Here is a 24,432-nt window from a genome sequence, read left to right on the forward strand (position 1 = left end):
AAAAACAACTAAAATACTCTAAAATTAATAAAATATTATATTTAAAAGTGGTTAATTCGTAGGTATAAAAACCTACTCATCAGGGTGCATTGACTTTGATTGTTCTTATAGATCTCCCCATTATTTCGACTGACATTAATTATGTTACTAGGGTACCCAAAAACGGTGTCAGAGTTGTTGAGTTAGATTTTGATGAACAGTGTTGATGGATTCTGCCTCACAGGTCTGAAGTCACTCATTCCACCTCCTTGCTCGCTCCGATGTGGTACCTGCTAAAAGCTCTTCGTCATTCAAGTTAGAGTAGCAGAGGAATAATGAATAATACTGGCTAGATCTCTAATCGACAAAAAAGATCCCTCAAATATGTGCATATTGTGCTATTCATAGATCATTCCTTTGAATCAGGGTTTCCTTTTCTCGCGAGAAGTGATCCCAACGAATCCCCTGATTCTTAGAATCATAAACGGAATAGGAATCTTTGAGATCGGATATGCTATACTGGGGAGATCTACTCCGAGATCTCTGGGCTTGGCATGTGCATACCAGAATTATGGTTATTCTTTGACCAGATCTACCTTACTTAGCAGACCAGGTCTTGCTCAGTGTTGTGCTGCCCTTCTGGCCAAGCCAGGCACTCTCTACCTTGGCCTGCCCTTCTACTGGGCAGCGCTCCATATGCTGATCTGTGCATGGTACCACTTAGCCAGCTTGGACATGTGTACAGTCTTGATGAAGGTATGGTTATTTCCCTCTACAAGGGGTATCTATACCACCCAAAAACAATTGAGAGCGATGGAAAAAAGGTCTAAGTAGGTATGTCAACAATGTTTTTTTCCTTTTTTTTCTCTTTTGGAACTGAGGTATTTTGGCCTCTTAGAGCACCCAACTACTACTTGGGGCACGTTCAATCCCCTCTCCTCGGCCAGTACTTCATTTTTTTTAAGATACTCAGTATTCATCTTGCATCACTCATAAAGAAAATGATCCAACAATCTTTAAGGAATTTCTTAAGTGCATAAGGATGCACACTTTACTAGTATGCCCAAGAATTGAAACTGGAAGCATCCCTAATAATCAATTCCAACAAACAAAATTATTTTGTGTGCTGGATTTGAGTGTTATAGAAATCAAACAATTGCGTGATTCATTGGCAATGTGAAACACCTACTTTACCTTACCGTATTTTCTACAAATATACAAAGATTGCATGAATGAATGAGCAACCTTTATAACTTGTAGATGGTAGACCTCAGTAAGTGTTACTGGTTAGTAGAGTTACCTAAGGACACACGAAACTTGATTAATCTATGGCATCTTGATTTTGGGACTGCAAACATTAGTTGGATACCAGAGGGAATTGGAGGATTAACATGTCTACGATCACTGTGAAAATTCATTGTTGGCAAATAGAGTGGACAAGAGATAGGAAAACTAAAGAATTTATCAACCTTAGGGATGAATTGCATATTTTTTAGCACCAAAATAAAGTGAATTTCAAAGAAGCATTACATGGGATGGGGGTAATGATCATAGTGACAATCACAAAAGTAGTTTTGCGAATGAAGTACTTAGAAGGCACCAACCTCGTTCCAATCTCACAATGCTAAGTATCAGGGGCTATAACGGTGAAAGATTTCCGAATTGGAGAGGGGATCCATCATTCTCCAAATTGGTGAATGATGAGTTACAATATTGTAATTCATGTGAAACCCTCCCTCTTCTTTGGCATCTACCTATCCTAAAGAGACATCTTATAGTGGAAATGGATAGTGTGGATATTTGGGTCATAAGTCTTGTGTTGAAGGCTCCATGCTTACTAAGGGTTTTCCATCATTGGAAGAGATTTATAATGAATCGATTCCAATTTTAGTAGAATACGGTGATGGCATTGAAGAAGGTGATTTACCTTGCCTCTCTAAACTTCATATAAAGAGAGTTTGATCGCTCTGTCAAGGTTTTTGACCTTTCATAAGTTATGCTAGTACGATCATAGTTCAAAATGTCATCTCATTTTCAAAATGTTTCGTACAAAACATTTTTTTTCCAGTCTTCCAAGACGAAACATCCATGAAACCCAAAATATTTGAAGTTTTAGTCATTTCTCTATAAGATTTTTTCCTAATCTGCAGATACACATGAGAGAGAGAGAGGTACCTCCGTCTTCTTCTTCTTATTTTTTCCCTAAAAAATTGAAGACTGTTTTTTATCGAGTGACATGCCCTTGACCTTGGTCTTCTCTGAAAGACTTAACTTCTTTTATAAGCTCCTTGTATTTTGGTAAATATTTGAGATAACCGCATGTTTCAAACTGATGACATATCCCATGATCACAATCCAAATTGAAAGACTTTAAAAAAAAACAAAACAGTAATCTAATGTCTCAAATGTTTTGGGAATGTTTCATGATATGGGGGCAACTTGGTCCGATTCAAATGAAGAACTGAATCAAATCGATAGCTTTGAGGTAGTTTGGTTCGGTTTGGAAGAAGTGGCAGTTCGATTTCGGGTTAAGAAAATAGAGAACTAATCAACTTGGATCGCTTCTCGAATCAAGCTTGTATAGAACCGAACCAAACTGAGAACTGAACTCCCCATGCAATAAATAAATATATATGTATATAATAATTATTATGAATTATTTTAGGAGTTAGGACATATATTAGTGAATTTTATGGATAAACTAATGACTTTTTATTGAAAGATTAGTGATTATTGTATGAAATTTTATGTTTATTATATGTTTGTTTTTTCATTAAAAAAATACTACTTACAATTTATAGAATATTGATAATCCGTGGAACCAAACCGAACCAAATTGACTTTAGTTCAGTTTGGGTTGATTTGGTTCCAATAGAATTTGGTTTAGTTCTGGTTCTTATTTGGTGGAACCGACCTATGTTGGTTCGATTCCAATTTGACCTCAAACCGAACCAAGTTTCACCCCTATTAAGTACTTGTTTATCTACAAATGTCAGAGACTTGCATCCTTGCCAAAGGAGGGACTGCCCACCACACTTCAAACTCTCAACATGTCCAGATGTCCATTGCTAGCAGAACAGTGCCAAAAGGAGAGTGGTGAATATTGGCCCAACATAGTGTCAAAATTACAATTTTGCCGCATAACATTTGATCATTTAAAAAAAAAAAAAAAACTTATTTATGAAAATCACTTTCTTACCGACTTTGTAATTACCATTTGTTTTCCTGGTAAATAAGTTTGATTTATTATCGACTAAGTTATTCAACAATAAATAATATTTTTACAGAAAACAATAATAAATATTTTTATTTATTTTAAAACATTAAGAATTCTTTTTAATATGTTTTTTACTTGATTTGGAGCATGGATATTCAAGCTAAATCGAGTTTTAAAATTATGGTTCAAACCATTATTTTTGGAAAAGGAGTTTTATAGTCCAATTTTTGGGAATTCAATTACAGATAATTTATTAAACTTATCTGATCAAATTGATCCGTAAGTAAAATATATTTGTTCTTAATTACTCCTAGATCAACCTGTGGAGATAATGAGAAATAGATCTGAACATTCTCATCATAATTTTGACGCATTTACGATTCTGTCTCACTGTTCATTTTAATTACTAAAATGTGAACGATAACGAATTTGGAGATTTTTAAAGTGACAATTTTGCACGGAGTCACTTTAAAAACAGCCGAATTCATTATCATTTTGAAGTTTTTTTTATAACAAGAACGTGATCATTCACATTTTGGTAATTAAAATGAACAATTAGACGGAATAGTAAATAACTCATTTTCAGCTCACAAAATGGTAATTCACCCTATAACATTTTTCATTCTTTAACTTTCAAATTTTAAATTTTAACTTTTGATTTAAATTAAATCTTAAATTTTAACTTTTGTTCATTGTCATTAGCTACGTTGGAAGCAAATAATTTTCTTTTCTTTTATAACCTTAGTTTTAAAACTCGCCGAGTTAATTCAAAACTTGGTCGAGTCTACTCAAACAATTAGATTTCAGAGCAATAGAAATTGCTCTTCTTGTGAACTCAGCAAATCACCAAGTCAACTTATCAACTTGTCTTTTAGTCGACTTGTAGTCGTCAATTTGACACAATGGATATCTGAGCCGAGTTTTAAAACAATAGTTGTATTACTATGTTTTCAGTACTGAATCGGACAAAAAATATTCATGTTGGTTGGGCACAGGTTCAATTTTTGTCGATCAATTTGTATTTATAAAAAAATTGAAAAAGTCTTGAGTAATTTTTACTAAATTTTATTTTCTTTTCTTTTATGCTTGTAAGAAATTATATTTTCTTTCCAAAATCTTATTTGGAAAAAGAGAATTTTAAATTTTATAAATTTAAATGGTTTACAAAAGTTGGTGATTCAATTGGATCAGTGGTCCAACAGATTGATAGTTCTTTAAAAAATTATGGTTGTATTTGAATCTTATAAATTCAAACCAGTTCATTCGCAATCTGACTTGCTCAATGGGTCTAGGTCTGGCTCAACTCTAACCTGACTTGCTCCTCCCACTTTTGCCACCCACAGCTGCCCGAACCATACTCAATCCGCAACCATCAAACTTACTTGGGGTGACCCAAACCGACAGCTGAGATTCCTGACCCGAACAAACCATGACCAGGTTGGATAGTTCGACCATCAAGTCAAAATTACCCATTAAATCTAATATGATAGAAGGCTCTATGGTTCTCAATTGTTATGATTTTGGTAATTAATGATTACCTTCTAATCTACAGGCTTTCTGAAGGGCTCTTCAAGAAGTACAAATGTGTAGAACTTCTGATTTCAAATCTTCGTGAATGGCAGCTGTTAATGTTCTTATCAGTTTTTGTTTTTATTTTGATGCAGTTATAATAAAGATCAAGAGGATAGATTAAAATTAAGAACATTTCTCGTGGTAGTAGTAATTGTTTTATTATATAATTTGTAAAGTACATAGTGTTTGAAGAGTGTAGCAAAACATGAATAACATTGTCTAATGTTTTGGTTTTCTTTCATGATTATGTTTTGTTCCTTATAAATTGAACAATTCAAAGTTATGGATGGTACCATTGTCTATGTTTGATTCTTACATATCTTCTTGTGTTTCAATTGATTACGTGTTTTCTAGGTCAATGGGTTCGCTATGTGTCCAAGGTGGTCAAATGTCAATGGCTTACTTGAACTATATAATTGTGCATATTTCAATGGCTTAGAGGCACATTGCAAATGTCGCTTCTTGAAGATTGTTGACGCCACTCTATTTTGCAAAGATCTCAAGTGACTCTTATCTTTGGCATATGAAACATTATCGGGATTAAGAATTATGTATTGTCTGTCCATAAATTCTATCCATACGTATTCTTTAGGTGAGGAAAAGAAAAAAAGGCTAATGATCTTATTTCAATATTGTAATCTATGTTAAGTCAGAAATTGTTTGGATTCTTGCAATATCAAGGTTTATTTGATTTGGATTTATGATATTTTGCATTTGCGTTTGCTTACCGTGTTCTGGTTTTTTCAGTTTGAACTCTTATCCAAACATGAACATATATGAGATTATGGTTTACAAGCTCAGTGTCTTGAGGCCTGGGAATACTTCATAACTTGTTTACCCTATATGTCGACGATATAAAACCTTGGAAGGTGTCTTTGGAGTCCAAGAGCATTGAAATTAAGCCAGAGTATTTTTATTTTTATTTTTTTGCTTTGGCGGGCCGCACATACCAAAACCACCCTAGCAAGTGTTCAACATTTTAAATATAGCCACTTTTAAGTGGAGGGGCATATAGGAAAACTAAGCCAAAGTATATTAAGTGTAAACTTAATGGAAAAAAAAAAAAAAAAAAACAGGAAAAGTTGCTAGGAACAGCCCAAATGTCACTCTTTGATTTTATCATCCATAAGGATGAAAAGATAGAGGAGGATGTCTATATAATTAGATATGAAATCTTTTTTTTTAATGGATTATTGAATGTTGGGTATCCAAGAAATAACTTATTCTTATTATATTAACATTTATTTTAAAAAAAACAGAGTCTTGGGTTATCCGAACTTTCTTTTACTCTGTCCCTCAACTATATAAATGTATGGGTTTGAGGTCCCTTATCAAGAGTCTTGGCACCTCAATTGGTTACTTGATAAAAGTTGTAGTTCTTGAGAAGGATTTATGTATGGAGAGATGTTCTAACCTATAAGACTTCCTGTTCTACAATCCTTTCTCGAACCTGTTCAATTCTAACAATCCTCATGATTTTTATTTCTTTTACCCAATGTGACATTGAAGGCTTGATGTTGTCTAGGTGTTTTGACTGAAGAAACATACAATCATAGGAATTGTTGCAACCATTGGTCCCATGTGGACATAGCTAGGTTGAGTCATGGTATGAAGAATAGAAATAAAATTGGATTTGGAAATTGTAGACGGGTGGACAAGTTGGGGGTCAGTTTGGTTTAATTTGGATAAATGTGGGAAATTTTTGGGGAAGACAAATCACAAACATTAAGGGATTATACACAATGTATTTCTAGGTTTATTCCCATAAACGCTTCAACTTTAACCTCCTAAAAGTCATATCTTGTTCTTGAGATTGAGTTGCATTTTCATCTAATAGCCTCAACCAATTTACCAACAGAAACTAAATTGTTTTTGCTTTAGCCCGACACTGCTTTAAAGCATTTAAAAGTACACTTAGGCAGTGTTTGTTTGCGCTATTTTTCAGTGCTTATTGCTGAAAAAAATTAAATTCAGCACTTTTTGTTAAAATACTCTATATTTTCAGCGCTTATTGCTGAAAATAAGTGAAAAAAATTCAGAACTATTTTGATGTTAAAAAAAAGTGCTGAAGCGATAAGCACTTCGTTTTTTTGACACGGACAAATATGCCCTTCATTTTTTTGAGGATGGACAAGTATGCCCTTATTTTTAAAAAGATATTACCTCTTATATCCCATGGATAAGTATATAAACACCCCACAAATTAATAAACCCACACCATGGCTAAATTATTTTGTCTTATATGGGTTAAAAGTAAAGAATGAGTTGATTTTTGATGAGGATGATCTCTATAATGAGGAGATTATCGTCAGCAAAAATCAGCACATCCTGAAACTTCTAACCCTATCAAAACAAGTTCAAGAATCGTAAATCGTTCCTTTTTTTTTTTTTTTTTGAAAATTATTTTTGACGAGTTAGAAGTTTCAAAATTGACTGATTTTTGGTGAGGATGATCTCTAGACCATATAGACCATTCTCACTAAAAATTTGCTCATTCCAAAAACTTTAACCCATATAAAACAAAAAAAAAAAAAAAAATGGCTATGGTGTGGATTGCCCTTATTAATTCATAGGTTGCTTTTATAATTACACATCCTTTATTTCCATAAAAAATTATTCATTCAAAATTAAGTTCTTTTAATGTTGATTTCAAATTTTTGTGACTTGTATGACATTATTATTTTTAATTTGAAATTTGTGAGCTTTTATAAATAGAAATTATTATTTATAAATTGAAGATTTGAGTATTATTTATTATTTAAAAATGAATTGTATTTTAATTTTATAAGAAATTATATTTTATTGTGTTTGATAAGAAATAGCCATTTGAAACATGCAAACAATGTATAATATGACTGTAAGGGTAACAAAGACAATTTACTAGCTTCAACAATGTGTAACAAACATGATTCAGCATCTAAACAAACAATTTTTTCAGCACTTAAATTCAGCGCTTATTAGTTTCAGCGCTTAATGCTATTCAGCACTTAATCTTTTCAGTTTAACAAACAACATCTTAATCTATAACTTGAAGCGCAAACGGTCTTGTTAGTTAGAGAATGACTTGGTGCATCTTGATATACCACCACCTAGAAATATCTCTGATTGTATGTATACTCTATAATAAAAGGTTGCAGCGTGAGGATTAATATTTAAATGGGTGAGTTAGACATGTTACCTTCAAAAAAAAAAAAAAGATTTATTTCCAAACTAATGACATGCCTCTTTGACCAAGGTTTTGAGTGAGCCTAATATAAATTGATATAAATACCCTTGTAATCCAATCACTATCTAAGGGTCTCTTCTTTACAGCTTCCAACTTCAACTTCAGGCTTTGTCTTCTAGCAGAAACTTGTTCGTTACATGACATCTTTTAATTGTTGGATTCTGACAAATTGACCAAATTGCCCTTACATATATAAAAATTGTCAAATGATATATTTTGACATTTGAGAATCACAATATTCAAATAATATTAATTAAGTAAAAATTTATTAATAAATTTTTTTAGATAAACCTCTAAATATCATAGTACCATCTACATTAACAATCAAACAAACACATATTTCTTAATTAAGATTGAAGATAAAAAAAATTTCAAATTTTAATTATTAATTATTATTTTTTAATTATTTATTATTTTTCTCATTGTTAAAATAATTAGAAATATAAGTTTTATTATTATTATTATTATTTTTTATTACCTTTTCTTTTCTTATTACTATAGTAAAATAATAATATAGATTTTATTATTATTAATAATTATTTTTACTTGTTCATGTTTATTATATTTTCTTTTCTGATTACTATAATAATATAGTAATATAAGTTTTTTTTTTATTATTATTATTTAGTTTTTAATTTATTATTATTTATTTTATAATAATATAGGTTTAATATTTTTAATTTTATAATTATTTATTATTATGTATTTTATTATTATATATTCTTTTCTCATTATTATAATAAAATAGTAATATAAGTTTTATTATTATTATTTAGTTTTTAATTTATTATTATTATATATTCTTTTCCTTATTCAGTCGCTTGTGAAGTCGAGGGCTTCTATAGGAAATGGACAAGGGAGAAGAAAATTGGTTTTCAATGACGTTTAAGATTTCATCATGGAATGTTAGGGGCTTGAATGATAGAAGGAAAAGGTTGGTGATAAAATCTATGGTTCGTGCTATGAAACCTCAAATAGTTGCCTTCTAGGAATCAAAATTAGAATAGGTCGGCCAGAAGTTGCTTAGCAAGATTTGGGGTGGCAGGGAAATTAGTTGGTGATTTGTTCTAGTAAATGGGATAGCATGGGGTATTATTGTGCTTTGGGATAGGGGTTGTGTCGTCATGGAGGGAACGTTGTTAGAGTTTTTTCGAATTCCATTTTTTGTAGGGTTGTGGATAGTAACTATCAGTAGATTTTTTTCAAGAGTCTATGGTCCCTCCAAGGATTGGGGAAAAAACTCAATTTTGGGGGGAGTTAAGTGATGTGAATGCATTCTGAAGAAAGTTGTGGTGTCTGGGGGAGATTCCAATGTCATCCGTTTTTTATTTGAAAAGTTTGGTGGATCAAGGTAAACTACGAAAATGAGGAGGTTTAGGGAGTTTTTTCAAAATAACGAGTTGGTTGATTTCCCTCATATGAAAGGAAGTTTACTTGGTCGAATAACTAGGGGTCCCCAGTTATAAGTAAACTTAATAGGTTCTTGGTGTCATCAAGTTGGGAATATCACCTTTTAGGAGTTTCCCAAGACTCAATGCCTAATCCAACTTTTGATTACTGCCTGATTTTCCAGATAGGACTGATTGTTAGGCATCCGCCTCCATTTAGATTAGATAACATGTGGATGTTGTAAGAGAACTTTAAGTAGCTAATCGAGAGTTGGTGGTCGAGTGCAAGTTTTGAAGGAAGACCTAGGGTGGTATTCAGGTTGAAGCTAAAATTTATTAAATATAAGCTCAGGCAATGGACTAGGGAGGGTGGAAGTGAAAAAGAATAAGCTTTTGTTGGAGCTAGAATAGTTGGATAGGAAAGAGGAAGTAGGCCTTTTGTCCTTGGGGGTAGAGTTAGAAGGGGTGCAGTTCAGGAAGAGTTCAAAAAGAGGGTGGATATGGAAGACATGTGTTGGAGACAGAAATCAAGAATTCAATGGCTCAAAGAAGGAGATGAAAATATAAAATCTTCTATCATAGGGCTAATGCTCATAGAAGATCCAAATGCATATCCAAGATAAAAATTGAGGGCATTTGGGTAGAGAGGGAGGAGGAAGTAAGGAAATGGGTGGTTAATTTTTATGTTGGTTTGTATTCTAAACCTCACCCAGTGAGGCCCAAGCTTGATGGTTTACATTTTGATAGTATCTCGGAAATGCAAAGGATTTGGTTACAAAGACCATACGAGGAGGAGAAAGTCTTGACATCAATTTTTAATTTGTATTCGAATAAGGCCCCAGGCCCGGTTTATCTTAGGTTTGTTTAAAACTTGTTAGAACTCGAATTTTTTATGTATTCCGAATTGCTAACAAGGATTCACATATCTTATTGTGATTCGAATTAATTACTTGTTTTTCTAGGTCAATGGGTTCACTATTTGCCCAAGTTGGTCGAATACGACAATAATGTGAATTAAGGAATTCTAACTAATAAAATTGGAATTCAAATATCTACTAAAAGATTATGGATCTCTTGTAATGGAATGACATGTCTATGGCATATATTATTAAATTAGGGCACATAGCCTTGTTCTCAAAGGCGAAATTTCGGAAATCATTGTTAATGTGGATCCCATGATTCCCAATTTGTATCTTCAATCAGTGATGGATCGATTATGGCACTTGACCATTCGTCAGTTAATGATGGTTTGGGGCTGGGTTCGAAAAATGTAATCTTTCATAAAGGATTGGAATTTGGAAGCCTCACCATACCAAATGGGTGATGAGTACCATTAATTCAACCTTATAATTGACACAACACCTAGAAGTTATTGGAATTCGGCATATAGTTGGATTTTTTTTTTGTAGTCCAGGGAGTATACACATCTTAGGTACGACTAGTCTACCTGGGGCTGCACACACCATCTCACCCTATCACATGTTACGACATTTAAATAGCCACTTTTTTGTGAAGGTGCATATAGACATTCGAAGTCATAACATGGGGAGCTAACCCAGTCACTTTCTTACTATCTTAGCTAAGACTTAAAACAGATCGGTTTTAGGCCAGAGATGAGTGTGTCTATATCCATATCCAAATTTTTTATTCAGATCTAAATCCAACTCGAATCATACTAGTTAAGACCATATCTGAATCATTTTAAAATAAAATAAATAAAATTTAACTAAATAGTGACTTCATATCAAGACCTCTCCATCTTGAAGAGAGGCCTTGACTATTACAATCAATTGTTGTTGGTTGATGAAAGATGACTTAAAAATATAAAAATACAATTTTTCAAGTAATATATCATTCGGATCTTGATGAATATAAGAATAGATACATATCTGATTAAGGGACATCAACTCGCTTTTGAACCTAATTTTAATTCAGATATACTTAATGAAATCAAACCCACTAAATTTGAATTCGAATCACTCAGATTTTGGATAAAATCCGCACCATTTTAAGCCCTGATCTCAACTAGCCCCCCCCCCCCCCCCCCTCCCCCCGTGCATCAAGTTGATTCATTTAAATATTCATTAATAAGTTCTTATTTTGCTAATGGGAGACAAGTTTTCAAACCATGCGTGAGACAGTGTACCCTTTAATAAATCTATTCAATATTTTATTCTAATTATTATTGTTTACAAACACCAAACGAAAACATAATATTTATATTTTAATTTAACTTGCGCACTAACTCATGTTGGTAAAGTCAATGAGTGATGAATATTTACACCCTTGATAGTTCTAAGTATTTACACCCTGATGCCCTTCACTTAATTAATTTATTCGAAAGACCATTTTATCACTTGAAAAATATTAAATATGAAAACACTCTTTTTAAAATTGTGTAACATTAAAAATGAGGGACTTTGAACCTTAACTATTTTACCAGATTTTCCCTTTCTTCCTTTTATAGAAATCGCAAGAAATTACTTGCCAGCCAAACTGATACATCATTTAGAAATTACATGAATTTCACATCAAGTTGATTCGAATAAGAATTTAACAATGATTTAAAATTGTAAATATTCAACAAGTTATTATTTCACTATTCCAAGTAATTTTGTAATTTAGTAATACCACTGAAGAAATTGGTGATATTAGGTTTACTTCTTGATCGAAAGTCAATGCTTCTTTTTGTTGATAATTCAACAGTGATTATCAAAGGGAGGATTATTGTTGGCGATTTTAAAGCCTATGTCAAGATTAAGAAACTCGTAGGCATCGATGTCAACACTTTGATGCTGGTCAAAGATCATAGAATTCCAAGGATGAGAGCCATCTATACACATATTCTTACAAAGTCTAAAATAATATTGAATAACTAACAGCCTTAATTATTTTACTGTCCAAGAAGGATTAAACTTATTACTTAATTACCCTTACAATTTTCAAACTAAGTGTGAGATAAATTACTCTTTAATAATTTATTCAATATTTTATTCTTATTATTAATTGTTTTATCAAACCTTAAAAATAGATATTTTATGTTACTTTATTTTAATTTAAGTTTCCAGCTAGCCTGGTTGATAAGGTCAACGATTGATGAATAAAAGTAAGAAACGAGCGTAGTGGTTTCCACGTGGATGCTGAAATGAATAAATCATAGATCTAAACCTATTAAATAAATTAAAACTGGTGGGTTCGACCCAAAACTCGGCTGACTGTTCTCACCTGATTCTGTGAATTTGACGTCTCTAATTCACTATTCACATAATAAAAAATTAAAAAAAACTTGCTATTGACAATCCAACTTTATTTGTTACACCCCAAGTTAAATTAAAAAAAAAAAAAAATTGTTATTGACAACCCAACTTTACATGTTACACCCAAGTTAAATATTTAAAAAATAATTAAATTGCTATTGGCAACCCAACTTTACTTGTTACACCCCAAGTTAAATATTTAAAAAAAAAAAAAAATTTAAATAAAAATCCACCAATTGTATGAGAAATCAAATTTGGTCTAATCATGTTTAGTAGAAAAATATAAATATATACATTTAAATTAGTTTCATTTATTTCAAAAAAAAAAATATATATGAATATTCACGATTAAATTGTTTTTTATTATAATTTTTTGTCGAATTTGGTTGAACAATTGATTAAATCTGAGTTTAAAATATTTTTATAAATATTTAATAAAAGAATTAAAAATATTAAATAATAATAATTGAAAATAAATTAGGCATAAAAATTATATTTAAAATATATTTTTATTGAAAAAGGAAATTAAGAATGTCATTTATGTAAAATAATGGGGACACAATTGGTATTTGTGCAACATGAATAATGAAATAGAGACCATCTCTATTTTTTTTGCTTTGTCTCCAATTCCAAAGACGTGAATAGTGATTTAGAGGGTGTGTTAGACATTAAGAGACCGATTGGAACTTGGTTCGGAGGTCTTTATCTCTAAATATAGAGATATAGAGACCGATTGGAGTTGCTCTTAGCAGTTTTGTTGTGTTGACTTAATAAGTTGCTTTGCTTCTATTGAGTTTCGAGATTGACTTACCTTCAAATCCAATAAAGCCGACTTGGTCAGGTTTTGAAACTATGGTGTTGATTTTTTTCTAAAGAAACACGATATATAGGGTGACGTTCGGAGGCCCTAAAGATAGCCAAACATTTTTTTAATGTATGGGTTAGAAATTTAGGGACTGGTTGATTTTTGGAAAAAAGTATAAATTTTTGAATCCTCTTTGATAGATACAAAGGCATATAAAACTACTTGTTCAAGGTAGGCTCCTAATGCAAAGAAAAGAACAATAGTCCAGACATCTTCTCAATAGCTCTGCCCAGACCCATTGTGCGTGAATGTACACTTATTAAACAAGTGGTCCGAGTGTTCTTCCTAATCTCTACAAAGGCAAGATGCCACGTTGTCAACAACCCTACAATCCTTCAACCATTTGAGAGATTTCAGTCCTTCGCTCCCCTCCACTGATGAGGCATCAACATTAGGATTAGGCCCCATTCTAGAACCATAGAGCAATTCATCAAGGAACTCATTTTTGAGGATACCAAGGTTCCTCCCAAAGTTTGGAGGACCTTAAATGGATTCAACACAAAACTTGGTTGACTCAATTGAATTTTTTTAGGTGAAAAACCAATATGGCAACTAAAATTGAAAATGTACCAACTCCTCTTATAAAAATGGGACTGAGTTTACAGTTATACTTAAGAGTGGGTTACCATAAACATGTTGTGAAATAATATATTATTTAATAGGAAAGTACACATTCCAAACTATTTTAAAAAAATGGTAATTATTTCACTTTTTTATAAATACCATGAATGCCCCTAATATTAATTTGGTGAAAAACCAATTTTACCCCTGCCATATTATCATTTTAGGGGATCTCCAACCAACCCCTTCAAAAAAGCATCTTCTTTACTTTTGACATAAAAAGGATTTAAAAATATGTCAGTGGATTGTTTTGAAAATTGTGAACAACAGAAATAACATTTAAAATGTTGAATGGAAAGAAAAGGAAATTAGAGAAAGCAAATAGTAATATAGAGATCCCTGGCAAAATTGAAGACTATTGGAGTTTAATTTTGCAAAACGGTCTCCATATTTGAAGATGTAGGGTTTAATTGGAGATGCTTACGATTTGGTAACTATTTTGGAATATGTACTGTCATGGTAATTTGGAAATCTCTTCTTCATGAGTTGGTAAATTTCACTTTAATGATTATTTAAAAAGAAAAAAAAAATCAATTGTTAATTATAAAGTATTAAAACTATTTTCAAACTTGTAATTAATTAAAACTAATATAAGGGCTTCAATCTTATCTAATGACCTGATTTTGGTGATTTCACAACTGAGTCAGCTCTGTTAACAAGTCGAACTGATTATTATGGAGTTGACTCAGAAAATTATTGAGTAAGCACATGCACCCCTCAAAACAAGTCAAAGCAGTTGTTGTTGCTGTTGCTGCTGTTTCTTCTTCTTCTTCTTCTTCAATATCAACAATTTCATTCATCAATTGCAATTCTCTTTCTGTTTCATAGTCTTCTTAAGAGATTTATATAATAAGCATGGCAGAATCAGTTGCATATGCTTTTCTTAAGCCTGTATTGGAGCAGCTTGGCTATTCAATTGTATCAGAGTTTGGATTGTTATGGGGTGTTAAGGAGGAGTTGGACAAATTGTCTAGTTTCTTGTCAGCAATTCAATCGGTTCTTCAGGATGCTGAGGAAAAGCAAATTCATTCAAAGCAGGTGAGAGATTGGATGACAAAGCTTAAAGATGTCGCTTACGATGCCGAAGACATATTGGATGAGTTTGCAACTGAAGCTTTACGATCCAAAGTGGAAGGTGAAAATCAAACTAGCAAGTGGAAGCAGGTATGCAATTTCTTCTTTTCCTGTTTCTGTTTAAAGTCGCTTCGATTTCCATATGAGATAAGTCATAAGATAAAGGACATCAATGAGAAATTAGAAATTATTGCAAAGGAAAGGATTGATCTTCATCTTCGTGAAGGAGGTGGAGGGTCGCAGCTACCTGATGTCAGGAAGAGATCGAAAACCATCTCCTTGATACATGAATCAGATGTTCTCGGTAGAGAAAACGATAAGGAGAAGTTAATAAATCTGTTGGTATCTGATGGGTCTGTTGCAAAGGAGCTCTCTGTTATTCCCATAGTCGGTATGGGTGGAGTAGGTAAGACAACCCTTGCTCAGCTTATTTATAACGACGAGAGCGTTGAAAAGCATTTTGAACTAAGAGGATGGGTATGTGTGTCTGATGATTTTGATTTGGAAAGACTGTCAAAGGCGATTATAGAGAGTACTTCAAAGACATCATCTAATTATAAGGAATTAACCTCACTCGCTGAAGAAATTCAGAAAATAGTGAGTGGGAAGAAATTTCTACTCGTATTAGATGATGTCTGGAATGAAGATTCTAAAAAGTGGGAAGTCCTAAGAGCTCCCTTGCAATGTGGAGCAAAGGGGAGTAAAATTCTTGTCACCACTCGAAGTGAAAAAGTTTCACGGATCATGGGCACTATTCATGGTTATCCCTTGGGAATTTTGTCAGATGAAGATTGTTGGTTATTGCTAGGAAAACGAGCATTTCCAACTGAGAGCTGGGATGAGCATCCAGATCTGGTGGTGGTTGGCAAGAAAATTGCAAAAAAGTGCAGGGGTATACCTTTGGCTGCAAAGGCACTAGGAGCTGTCTTACAAGATACGAAACAAGAAAGAAAATGGAAAGACATTTTGAACAGTGAAATATGGAAATTGCCACAAGGAGGAGAAGATGATATCTTAAATTCTCTAAGATTGAGTTATCATCATTTGCCCTCACATCTAAAGCAGTGCTTTCTGTATTGTAGCATATTTCCCAAGGACTATGAATTTGAAAAGGAGAAATTGGTCAAATTGTGGATGGGGGAAGGTTTTATTACATCCGATGTGGGGCAAAGGGGAATGGAAGATGTGGGTTGTGATTACTTTGATGATTTGCTATGGAGGTCATTCTTCCTGTGTGAGAAAAGTAAGTATGACAAATTGGCGTACAAGATGCATGATCTGATTCATGATCTAGTTCCGAAGGTGAATGTTTTAGAATGGAGGACGAAAAATTAATTGATTTTCCTGAAAAGGCTCGGTATAGTTCTTGCATCACTCATACAACAAATGGTCTTACAATGTTTGAGAGGTTGCTTAAATGCAAAAGGCTTCACACTTTACGAGTGTTTCTGCTGGGGTTTGGAACTAAAAGCGTCCCCACTAAGCTATTCCAACAAATGAAATTCCTTCGTGTGTTGGAATTGGATGGTGATAGAATAACAGAGTTGCCCGATTCAATTGGCAATTTGAAACACCTACGATACTTTGCCCTTTCTTCTGTTCTTATACGAAGATTGCCAGAATCAGTGAACAGCCTTTATAATCTGCAGATATTAGATCTTAGTCACTGTACTTTCTTGGTTGAGTTACCCAAGGACACAAGAAACCTGATTAACCTACGACATCTTACCTTTCCGTCCTATTATATGAGTTCAACACCAAAGGGAATTGGGGGATTAACATGTCTACGGACACTGTCAAAGTTCATTGTTGGTAAAGATAGTGGGCATGAGATAGGACAATTGATGAAATTGATTAACCTCAGAGGTCGATTGCAGATTTCAGGGCTCCAAAATGTGGTCAATGCAAAAGAGGTCGTGTGGGATAATAGAGAATATATTGAAGAGGAGGAGTTGGATTTATCATGGGAAGGTTATCAGAGTGTAAGAATTGCAGAGGAAATACTTGAAAGGTTCCAACCGCACCCTAATCTCAGAATCCTAAATATCAAAGGCTACAATGGTGAAAGATTTCCAAGTTGGATAGGGGATCCGTCTTTCTCCAAACTAGAGATAGTGAGGATAAGGGATTGTAAATCATGGCAAACCCTCCCTCCTCTGTGGCAGCTACCTTCCCTCAAGACATTTAGTCTAAGCAATGGTAATTCATTCTCAAATTTAGTAGAATGGAGTAGTGGCACTGAAGAAAAAGGTGATTTCCCTTGCTTCCATACACTTAAAATTGTTAATTGCAATGAGAGGATATTAAGCTCTCTGTCTTACTTCACCTCTCTCTCCTCCTTGAAGATAGATCGTTTTAAAAATCTAAAGGGCATACCCAGTGGGTCGTTGAAGAACCTAAAAGCACTCAAAGAGCTTTTTATCCATGATTGTGAAAAGTTGGTTACTCTAGATGAGGGTCTACAATACCTAGCATCCCTTCAAAAGTTGTTTCTTACGGACCTTCGTCAACTAGCATCCTTGCCAGAGGGTCTACAATACCTATTATCCCTTCAAGAGTTGTATCTTTATAGCCTTCCTCAACTAGCATCCTTGCCAGATGAGGGTCTACAATACCTAGTATCCCTTCAAAAGTTGCATATTGGGTACCTTCCTGAACTGGCATCCTTGCCAGAGGGTCTACAATACCTAGTATCCCTTCAAGAGTTGCATATTTGGAACCTTCCTCAACTGGCATCCTTGCCAGATGGATTGAAAAACCTCATCTCCCTTAAATACTTGAAAATCGACCAATGTAGAAGACTGGCAACCTTGCCAAAGGAGGGACTGCCCACCACGCTTCAAACTCTCCAAATTTCCTATTGTCCATTGCTAGTAGAACAGTGCCAGAAGGAGAGTGGCGAATATTGGCCCAAGATATCACACATCCCCAACTTATACACGGTATGCTTTGTCTTTTTACACTAAAATACCCTAAATACCCCTTAATTAATCACAATTTGAAGTTCGACCGTTTTTTAACTTATAAAATATATAATAATAAATAAATAAATACAACTTATTTATCAAAATTACTTTATTTTTATTTTTATTTTTTTATTATGGATTTTGCACATAGTTTGAAACTTTTGTTGTCCCCAATAAATAAGATAATTTCATCCCATTATTTGGTAACGTGTGAGACTCACCTCCAACACTTTATGGAATCAACTTTTCGATTTTAGAATGAAAATGCATTGATTTACTTAGGAAAAACTAAAATAAAATGTTTTATTTATTTTAAAATATTATGAAATTTTTTCCAATAAGATTGAGTTTTAAATTAAATTATAACATTTTCCAATCTTTTAACATTTCAATTTTCAATTTTTTTGTTTTTTTTGTTTTTACATATATAAACTAAGAATGGGGCTACAGTCTTGAGTTGCATTTATCATTAATCTTTTAATTTTTCTAGTGTTCATGTTTCAGTTGCTACACTGGAAGCTAATAATTTTCTTTTCCAGGACTTTGGTGCAAGTGATTCTGAATAGGTATGGTTGAAAACACAGATCTGACATTGAGTGTTTAGTTGTAACCTTAGTTTTATAATTCGTTGAGTTGATTTGAAAATTGGCCAATCAACTCAACCAATTACTTGGATTTCAAGGTGACTCGGACTCGCTAAGTCATCAATTTGACTCGATTTGCATCAGAGTTTATGCTCCTAAAAATATGATATTAAATATATATTATTGAGGTTGGATCATTAAAGGATATTTCATTAATGAAATTATATTTTTCTTTTCCCAAAATCATATTTGGAAAAGGAAATTTAAAATTTTATAAATTTAAAATGGATCAGAAAAATTGTTGATTCACTTAGATTGGTGGTTGGACAATTGGTTATTTGAATCGGACCAACTTCATTAAGTCCGCCCAATTGTTCAACTCTAACTTGACTTGCCTCTCTCAACCCATAACTTGAACTTGACTTTTTCCAATCACAGCCCGAACCAAACTTGATCCACAACCAACAAACTTACTTGCTTTGACCCATAATTATTCCCCATGGGTGAATCATACATGTCGAAAAACTTATGACTCAAACCTGGCCTGTTTATTATCAAAATGACAATTTTAATCTGATGAATCAATCTTATCCATTACCATGACTAGGTTGGATAATTCATAAAAAAGTAATGTGGTTACACTACGTTAAAAACGTGAAATTTGACAAACTAAAACCATAAAATTCCCACATATTTGACTGTTTACCTTGTCGAAAAATGACATAGGAAGTTTGTTAGTTGGATTAAAAAATCAATGGACTAAATCCGTTGATTATTTTTTGACAGCTCTTACTCATGAAATTTAGTGCCTTCATTTGATCGAATTTGTTCCATTTTGAAGTTGGGGCCACAATTGTTATGATTTTGGTAATTGTTACTTATGAATTCTACAGGTTGTCATCTAAAGGGACTCTTCAAGAAGTACAAGTTGACGGATCTGCACAATACAGTAGCAAAACATGATAGGCAACATGAGGAAAAGATTACTGAGTTATAAAAAGAGATGCATGTGTAGAGAGAAATCCAAAGTGAGGTGCAAGAGCAAATAACTTAGTTCTTCCACAACATGTTTCCCGATGGCCATCCTCCTAATCAAGTACTTTGAGAGGCACCTAGATACATTTAGTTCCACTCCCTTAGACTTTTTTTACCTGCTTTTGTCATCCTCCTCGTCATGGACTTAGAGAGGCACCTTGATACATTTAGTTTCATTACTTTAGACTTATTTACTTGTTTTTTTTTAAAACTTATATAATATTTTTTTTCTTCTTATATTGTTTTACTAATAATTGTTATTTTATTGTTAACTAACCCCTTTTTAACTCCGTCGACGTAAAATTAACCGTTTTATATTGCCGGTCCCAAGCCCGGATAAAGGAGGAGGGAAAAGGAAGATCCAATGAGTATTTTACTTGGATATATTTAGTGAATGTATGGTTTTGATTTAATTCAACTAATTATTTTATATCTTATAATTTTTGTATACTTGACCATGATCTCATGTGATTTCTCTTGGACAGAAAACAGGAATTTGTAGGAATGAGTTTGAGGGTCCCTCAAAAAGTAAGAGGTTCCTCTCTCAAATAAGGTGAATTTCTAAAGAGAGTTGCTATTGCCACAACAACCTTTACTAATGCCACACCAACTATGTGCAATTCTTTGGTGATTTACATAGGAATTGGTGTGGCATTAGTAAAAGTTGGTGTGGCAATAGCAGCTCTCATTTCTAAATGACCCCTATATTCTATATTCAGTTAGACTTTATATAGATTCCATGGGATGAACTTTTATAGAGTACGCTGAAAAGACCTTGATAGATCCCCTTGTATCATGTCATGAAGCTAGGCAACCAATATTTGGATTTTTCTTACATGTTTCAACATAAGCAAGCAGCTTTCCATTCATGTGTGTATCCTGCCCCAAATTTTGGATAAGGCTTTGATGATGATGGGTTCATGTTGTGGTTTAAAATATTTTATAGAAAAAATAACTTTGTCTCTTCGAATTATTAGAAAAAAAAAGTTATTTCCTACAGTTAACAGGTCATCTTCCATAACCAAAATTAAAAATAAATAAAACAAGGAACCAAAAAGAAATCTGTCAGTATGATAACCACTCTCAATTTCTAAGTAAATTATTACACATAAACAGTTTCAAAGTTTGAAATTCTGAGAAGAGAAACTATCAATGTAAGTTTGCAATATTTGAGTTTTCCCATTAATTTCCTAAAATGTACTCTTCATAAGACTTTAAATAGAGTTGATTGGAAAAAAAAAATTATTCCTGTTGGTTACCAAAAGAGTTGGTTTAAGGTGTGATAAAAATGATTAAACATGCATCGAACAACAAGAAAAGCCCTTGCAACAAGTATCATTGCATCGAAAGCACCATACTCATAATGGCATACAAATTGAACCAATATAAATTTGGGACCATTTCTAGGTTTTAATAGTCCACCCTAAATGTCAGAGAAAACTTGATGAAGATGTCAGACGTTAGGTTTGTAATCGAGTTAACACCCTTCAAAATTAATTAAATATATTATTGAAGTCTAGTATAAGAAATCCAAATGACAATTTAAAAGATATAGCGCATAAGACAACAGTTGAAAATAGTTAAAGGATTAGAAGAAGAAAAATATATTTACCGTCTATTGCCTTCAATATAATTAGATGCTGAGATGTTGTAAGCGTATTTCAAAAAACATATAGAATATTTCAACATCTTGATGAATAATGGGTTTAATTAATTTGAATTTTTATTGTTTTGTCTAACTGCTTTGTACATGTTTAGTAGGAGATTTTCATGCATAGTGACACTGCACAAGCAAGATATGCAGTTGAGATGGTTGGCATCTTAAGTACAAATGGTCAGGATTTATAGATTGGTAAAGAGACGGTATGTTTTTTTTTATATTATAATGATAATGGTTACACCCCGCCCTTAAATGTGAATCATGTTTATCAGTTTGTGTTAGTGCTTCTTTTACACAAATAAGGTGTTGAGTGTTGTATTACCTATCTCTGATCCAGGATGTCATATGCTCACGTATCGTGCCCCAGTTCAACCTATGACCCTCTTATAATCATAATTACGCCTTCCCCATCTGATCAGTCTTTTTGGGTAAATTGTTGTGAACATAAGATTGGACACCAATTTAGCAACCTACATTGAAGATGTTACAAGTCATAGTCTATGATTTAGTTTAATGAGATTTGGTTATGGATTGGTCTCTCTCTCAGTCAATTAGTCGTGGGGAATGATTATTCACTTCTTTTAGACAAACACAAAGGACCACAAAACAATGGATCAAACTGAAAAAAGAGAAGACAACTTAATAAGGACAGGGATTTGCAGGATTTGTTCTGTCATAGACTAGATAGACTTGTCACATATGATATTTAATTGATAAGGTTTCTACAGTTTTTTTTTTTTTTTTTTTTTTTTTTTGCAATGTCTATCACTGTAAAACTTATCCAAAATGTTGATATACAATTTGTCTAATTATACTTAAATTTCATGTTTGCCTTTGTTTAATTTTTATATTATTTTTTTCATCATTTAGAAGAAAAAAAAATGTAGGCAGAACAACCTAGATTTAACTTCAAAAACAAGTATACAGTAATTTTAATGAATAGAAATGTTCATGATTTTATGCTAGAATCCAAGGTACTAAATACACACATCCAAATATGATAATAGCATAAATAATCAATATGTTGATACAATATAATATCACAGTAGAAAGTTTTACGAATATGAAATTTAGCTGTAATAATATCCAAAAAATAATTCAAATGTAAGATTACTCATAACCAAGAACTCAAAAATCTCCCAAAACAAAGAGTTGGCGAAAACTAGAACTAAAAAATTATTGTGTGGATATTATTATATTTAAATTTTAGATTTTTTGGATGTTATTACATTTGTTTATGGGCGATCATATAGAAATGCTCACTCATAAACACCATTATTGATTCTAGGGATATCTAGTGTCGTTAGTAGTCGATAATAACAAATAAAAATTTTGCAGCCACAAATCACAAATTCAATGGTCATTTAAACCATTAAGACTCATGCAAACAAGAGAGGATTTATGGTGGGGCCACTTGCCCCCACAAGATTTTTCAAAGTCTATTAGGATTTATGGATTATTGGCCCAACAAAAAATTCTCTCTTGGTTGCCCTCACGTGTGTAAAATCGTGGCTCCACCCTTGCATGCAAAGCTATATGATCTGCAAGCTCAACGATCAAATCCTCTCATACTATTCAACTATTTTCTTATCATTCATTCTTGTTTATTTATTTCATGTCCTTTACATAATATAGAGCTGGCTTTGGGCAATGAGGTTGTGGTCAGATAAACGAGTGTTAGGCATTGGAACTTACAAGTTTTCCTTGCTATGCGTCTCGAAAAAGTTGCTTCTTGAAGATTGTTAATGCCACTCTATTGTGCAAAGATCTTAAGCAACTTTAACTTGGGTATATGAAACATTATCGAGATTGAGAAAAATTAAGTGTGTGATTTTACAACTTGCTCATGACTTCCTCAATTTCCTAAGAAGGGAAAGGTTTAGCCAATTATCATCACAAGATCTAAATTTAAATTAAGAGAGATTGAAAGAGAGAGAGAGAGAGAGAGAGAGAGAGTAGCAGGTAGAAATTGCTTGTCTTGATCTTGATTTTACAATCTTTGAGAACCTTCCTTCTTCAACTTTCAACAAAATTAAAACTAAAAATTACAAGAAAAAATAGAAGAAGATGGGGAAAAGCAATGAAGAAAGCTTTGGCTTAGGGTATTTATAGAAAATGTGGAGGGATTAATTTAATATTTTCTTGAGACATGTGGGATGGAAACTAGGAACAAATTAGGGAATATTGAGAATAATTGAAGAGTTTGGGTTGGGCTTGATTATGGATTTTTGATGAATTGGGCTTGAGCATAAACTTTAGGCTTGATTATGGATTTTGGTGGTTTAAGAACAACCTCCACTATTTCATAATGCGAGCCCATTTTTCCTTGGATCGTATTTATTGCAACCACTTCATCAAATCATGGATTACCACATTCCTTTATTCAATCCATTTTATCGTGTCGCAGTAAATAATAGTCGAGGTGAATAATGACAGCAATGAAAGTGAAATGAACATATTCGGTTTTGCTTCTTGATTTTGTCACATTCATCTTTCTACTCCGGATCTCATTAATCTTTAATCAATAATCTACAAAAATACACAAAAAGTTAGAATTTTCAATTATCATTTATTTACACAATTTATAATATGATTAAACTAAAAATGCATGTTAGACCTTGATTGAATTAAATGTAAGATTACACGTACAAGTATGAACGTTAGGGTCGGAAAGTCTATTTAGTGTCGTAATAAATATGGATAAAATATGAATATTTCGATACTTATCAAAACGTTCTCCCAATTTTTCTGGCTAGTATGCGTTTTGTGGTGGATAAAGGAAATAGTCTCTCTTTTCTTTTCCACAATTGGTTAGGCAATGGATATCTTACCGTGCAGTTTCCAAATGAGAATGATCTTCTTCCTCTTAGTGAGGTTTGGAATAATGGTGTGTGGGACTACTCAAAGATACAGTCATTTTGTGGAGATGATGATGCCAATTATTGCAGGAATTCCTCGGTTGAGCAAGGCTATGTATAATATTTTTGT

At 32.8% G+C, this 24,432-nt stretch overlaps 1 protein-coding gene across 1 annotated transcript; it reads left to right on the top strand.

Moving 5' to 3' along the window:
• The first annotated feature begins 14,700 nt into the window (after positions 1-14,700).
• On the top strand, positions 14,701-18,180 carry LOC147410111 (putative disease resistance protein RGA3). The gene is given in 2 exon segments (XM_086432324.1): positions 14,701-16,491; positions 16,494-18,180. Coding segments are annotated over 2 exon segments (3,183 nt in total). The 5' UTR covers positions 14,701-14,980; the 3' UTR covers positions 18,166-18,180.
• Positions 18,181-24,432: the final 6,252 nt, after the last annotated feature.

This window comes from Akebia trifoliata, chromosome 2, assembly GCF_017979445.1.
Source record: "Akebia trifoliata isolate Shusen 1 chromosome 2, ASM1797944v1, whole genome shotgun sequence".
NCBI classification, from domain to species: domain Eukaryota; kingdom Viridiplantae; phylum Streptophyta; class Magnoliopsida; order Ranunculales; family Lardizabalaceae; genus Akebia; species Akebia trifoliata.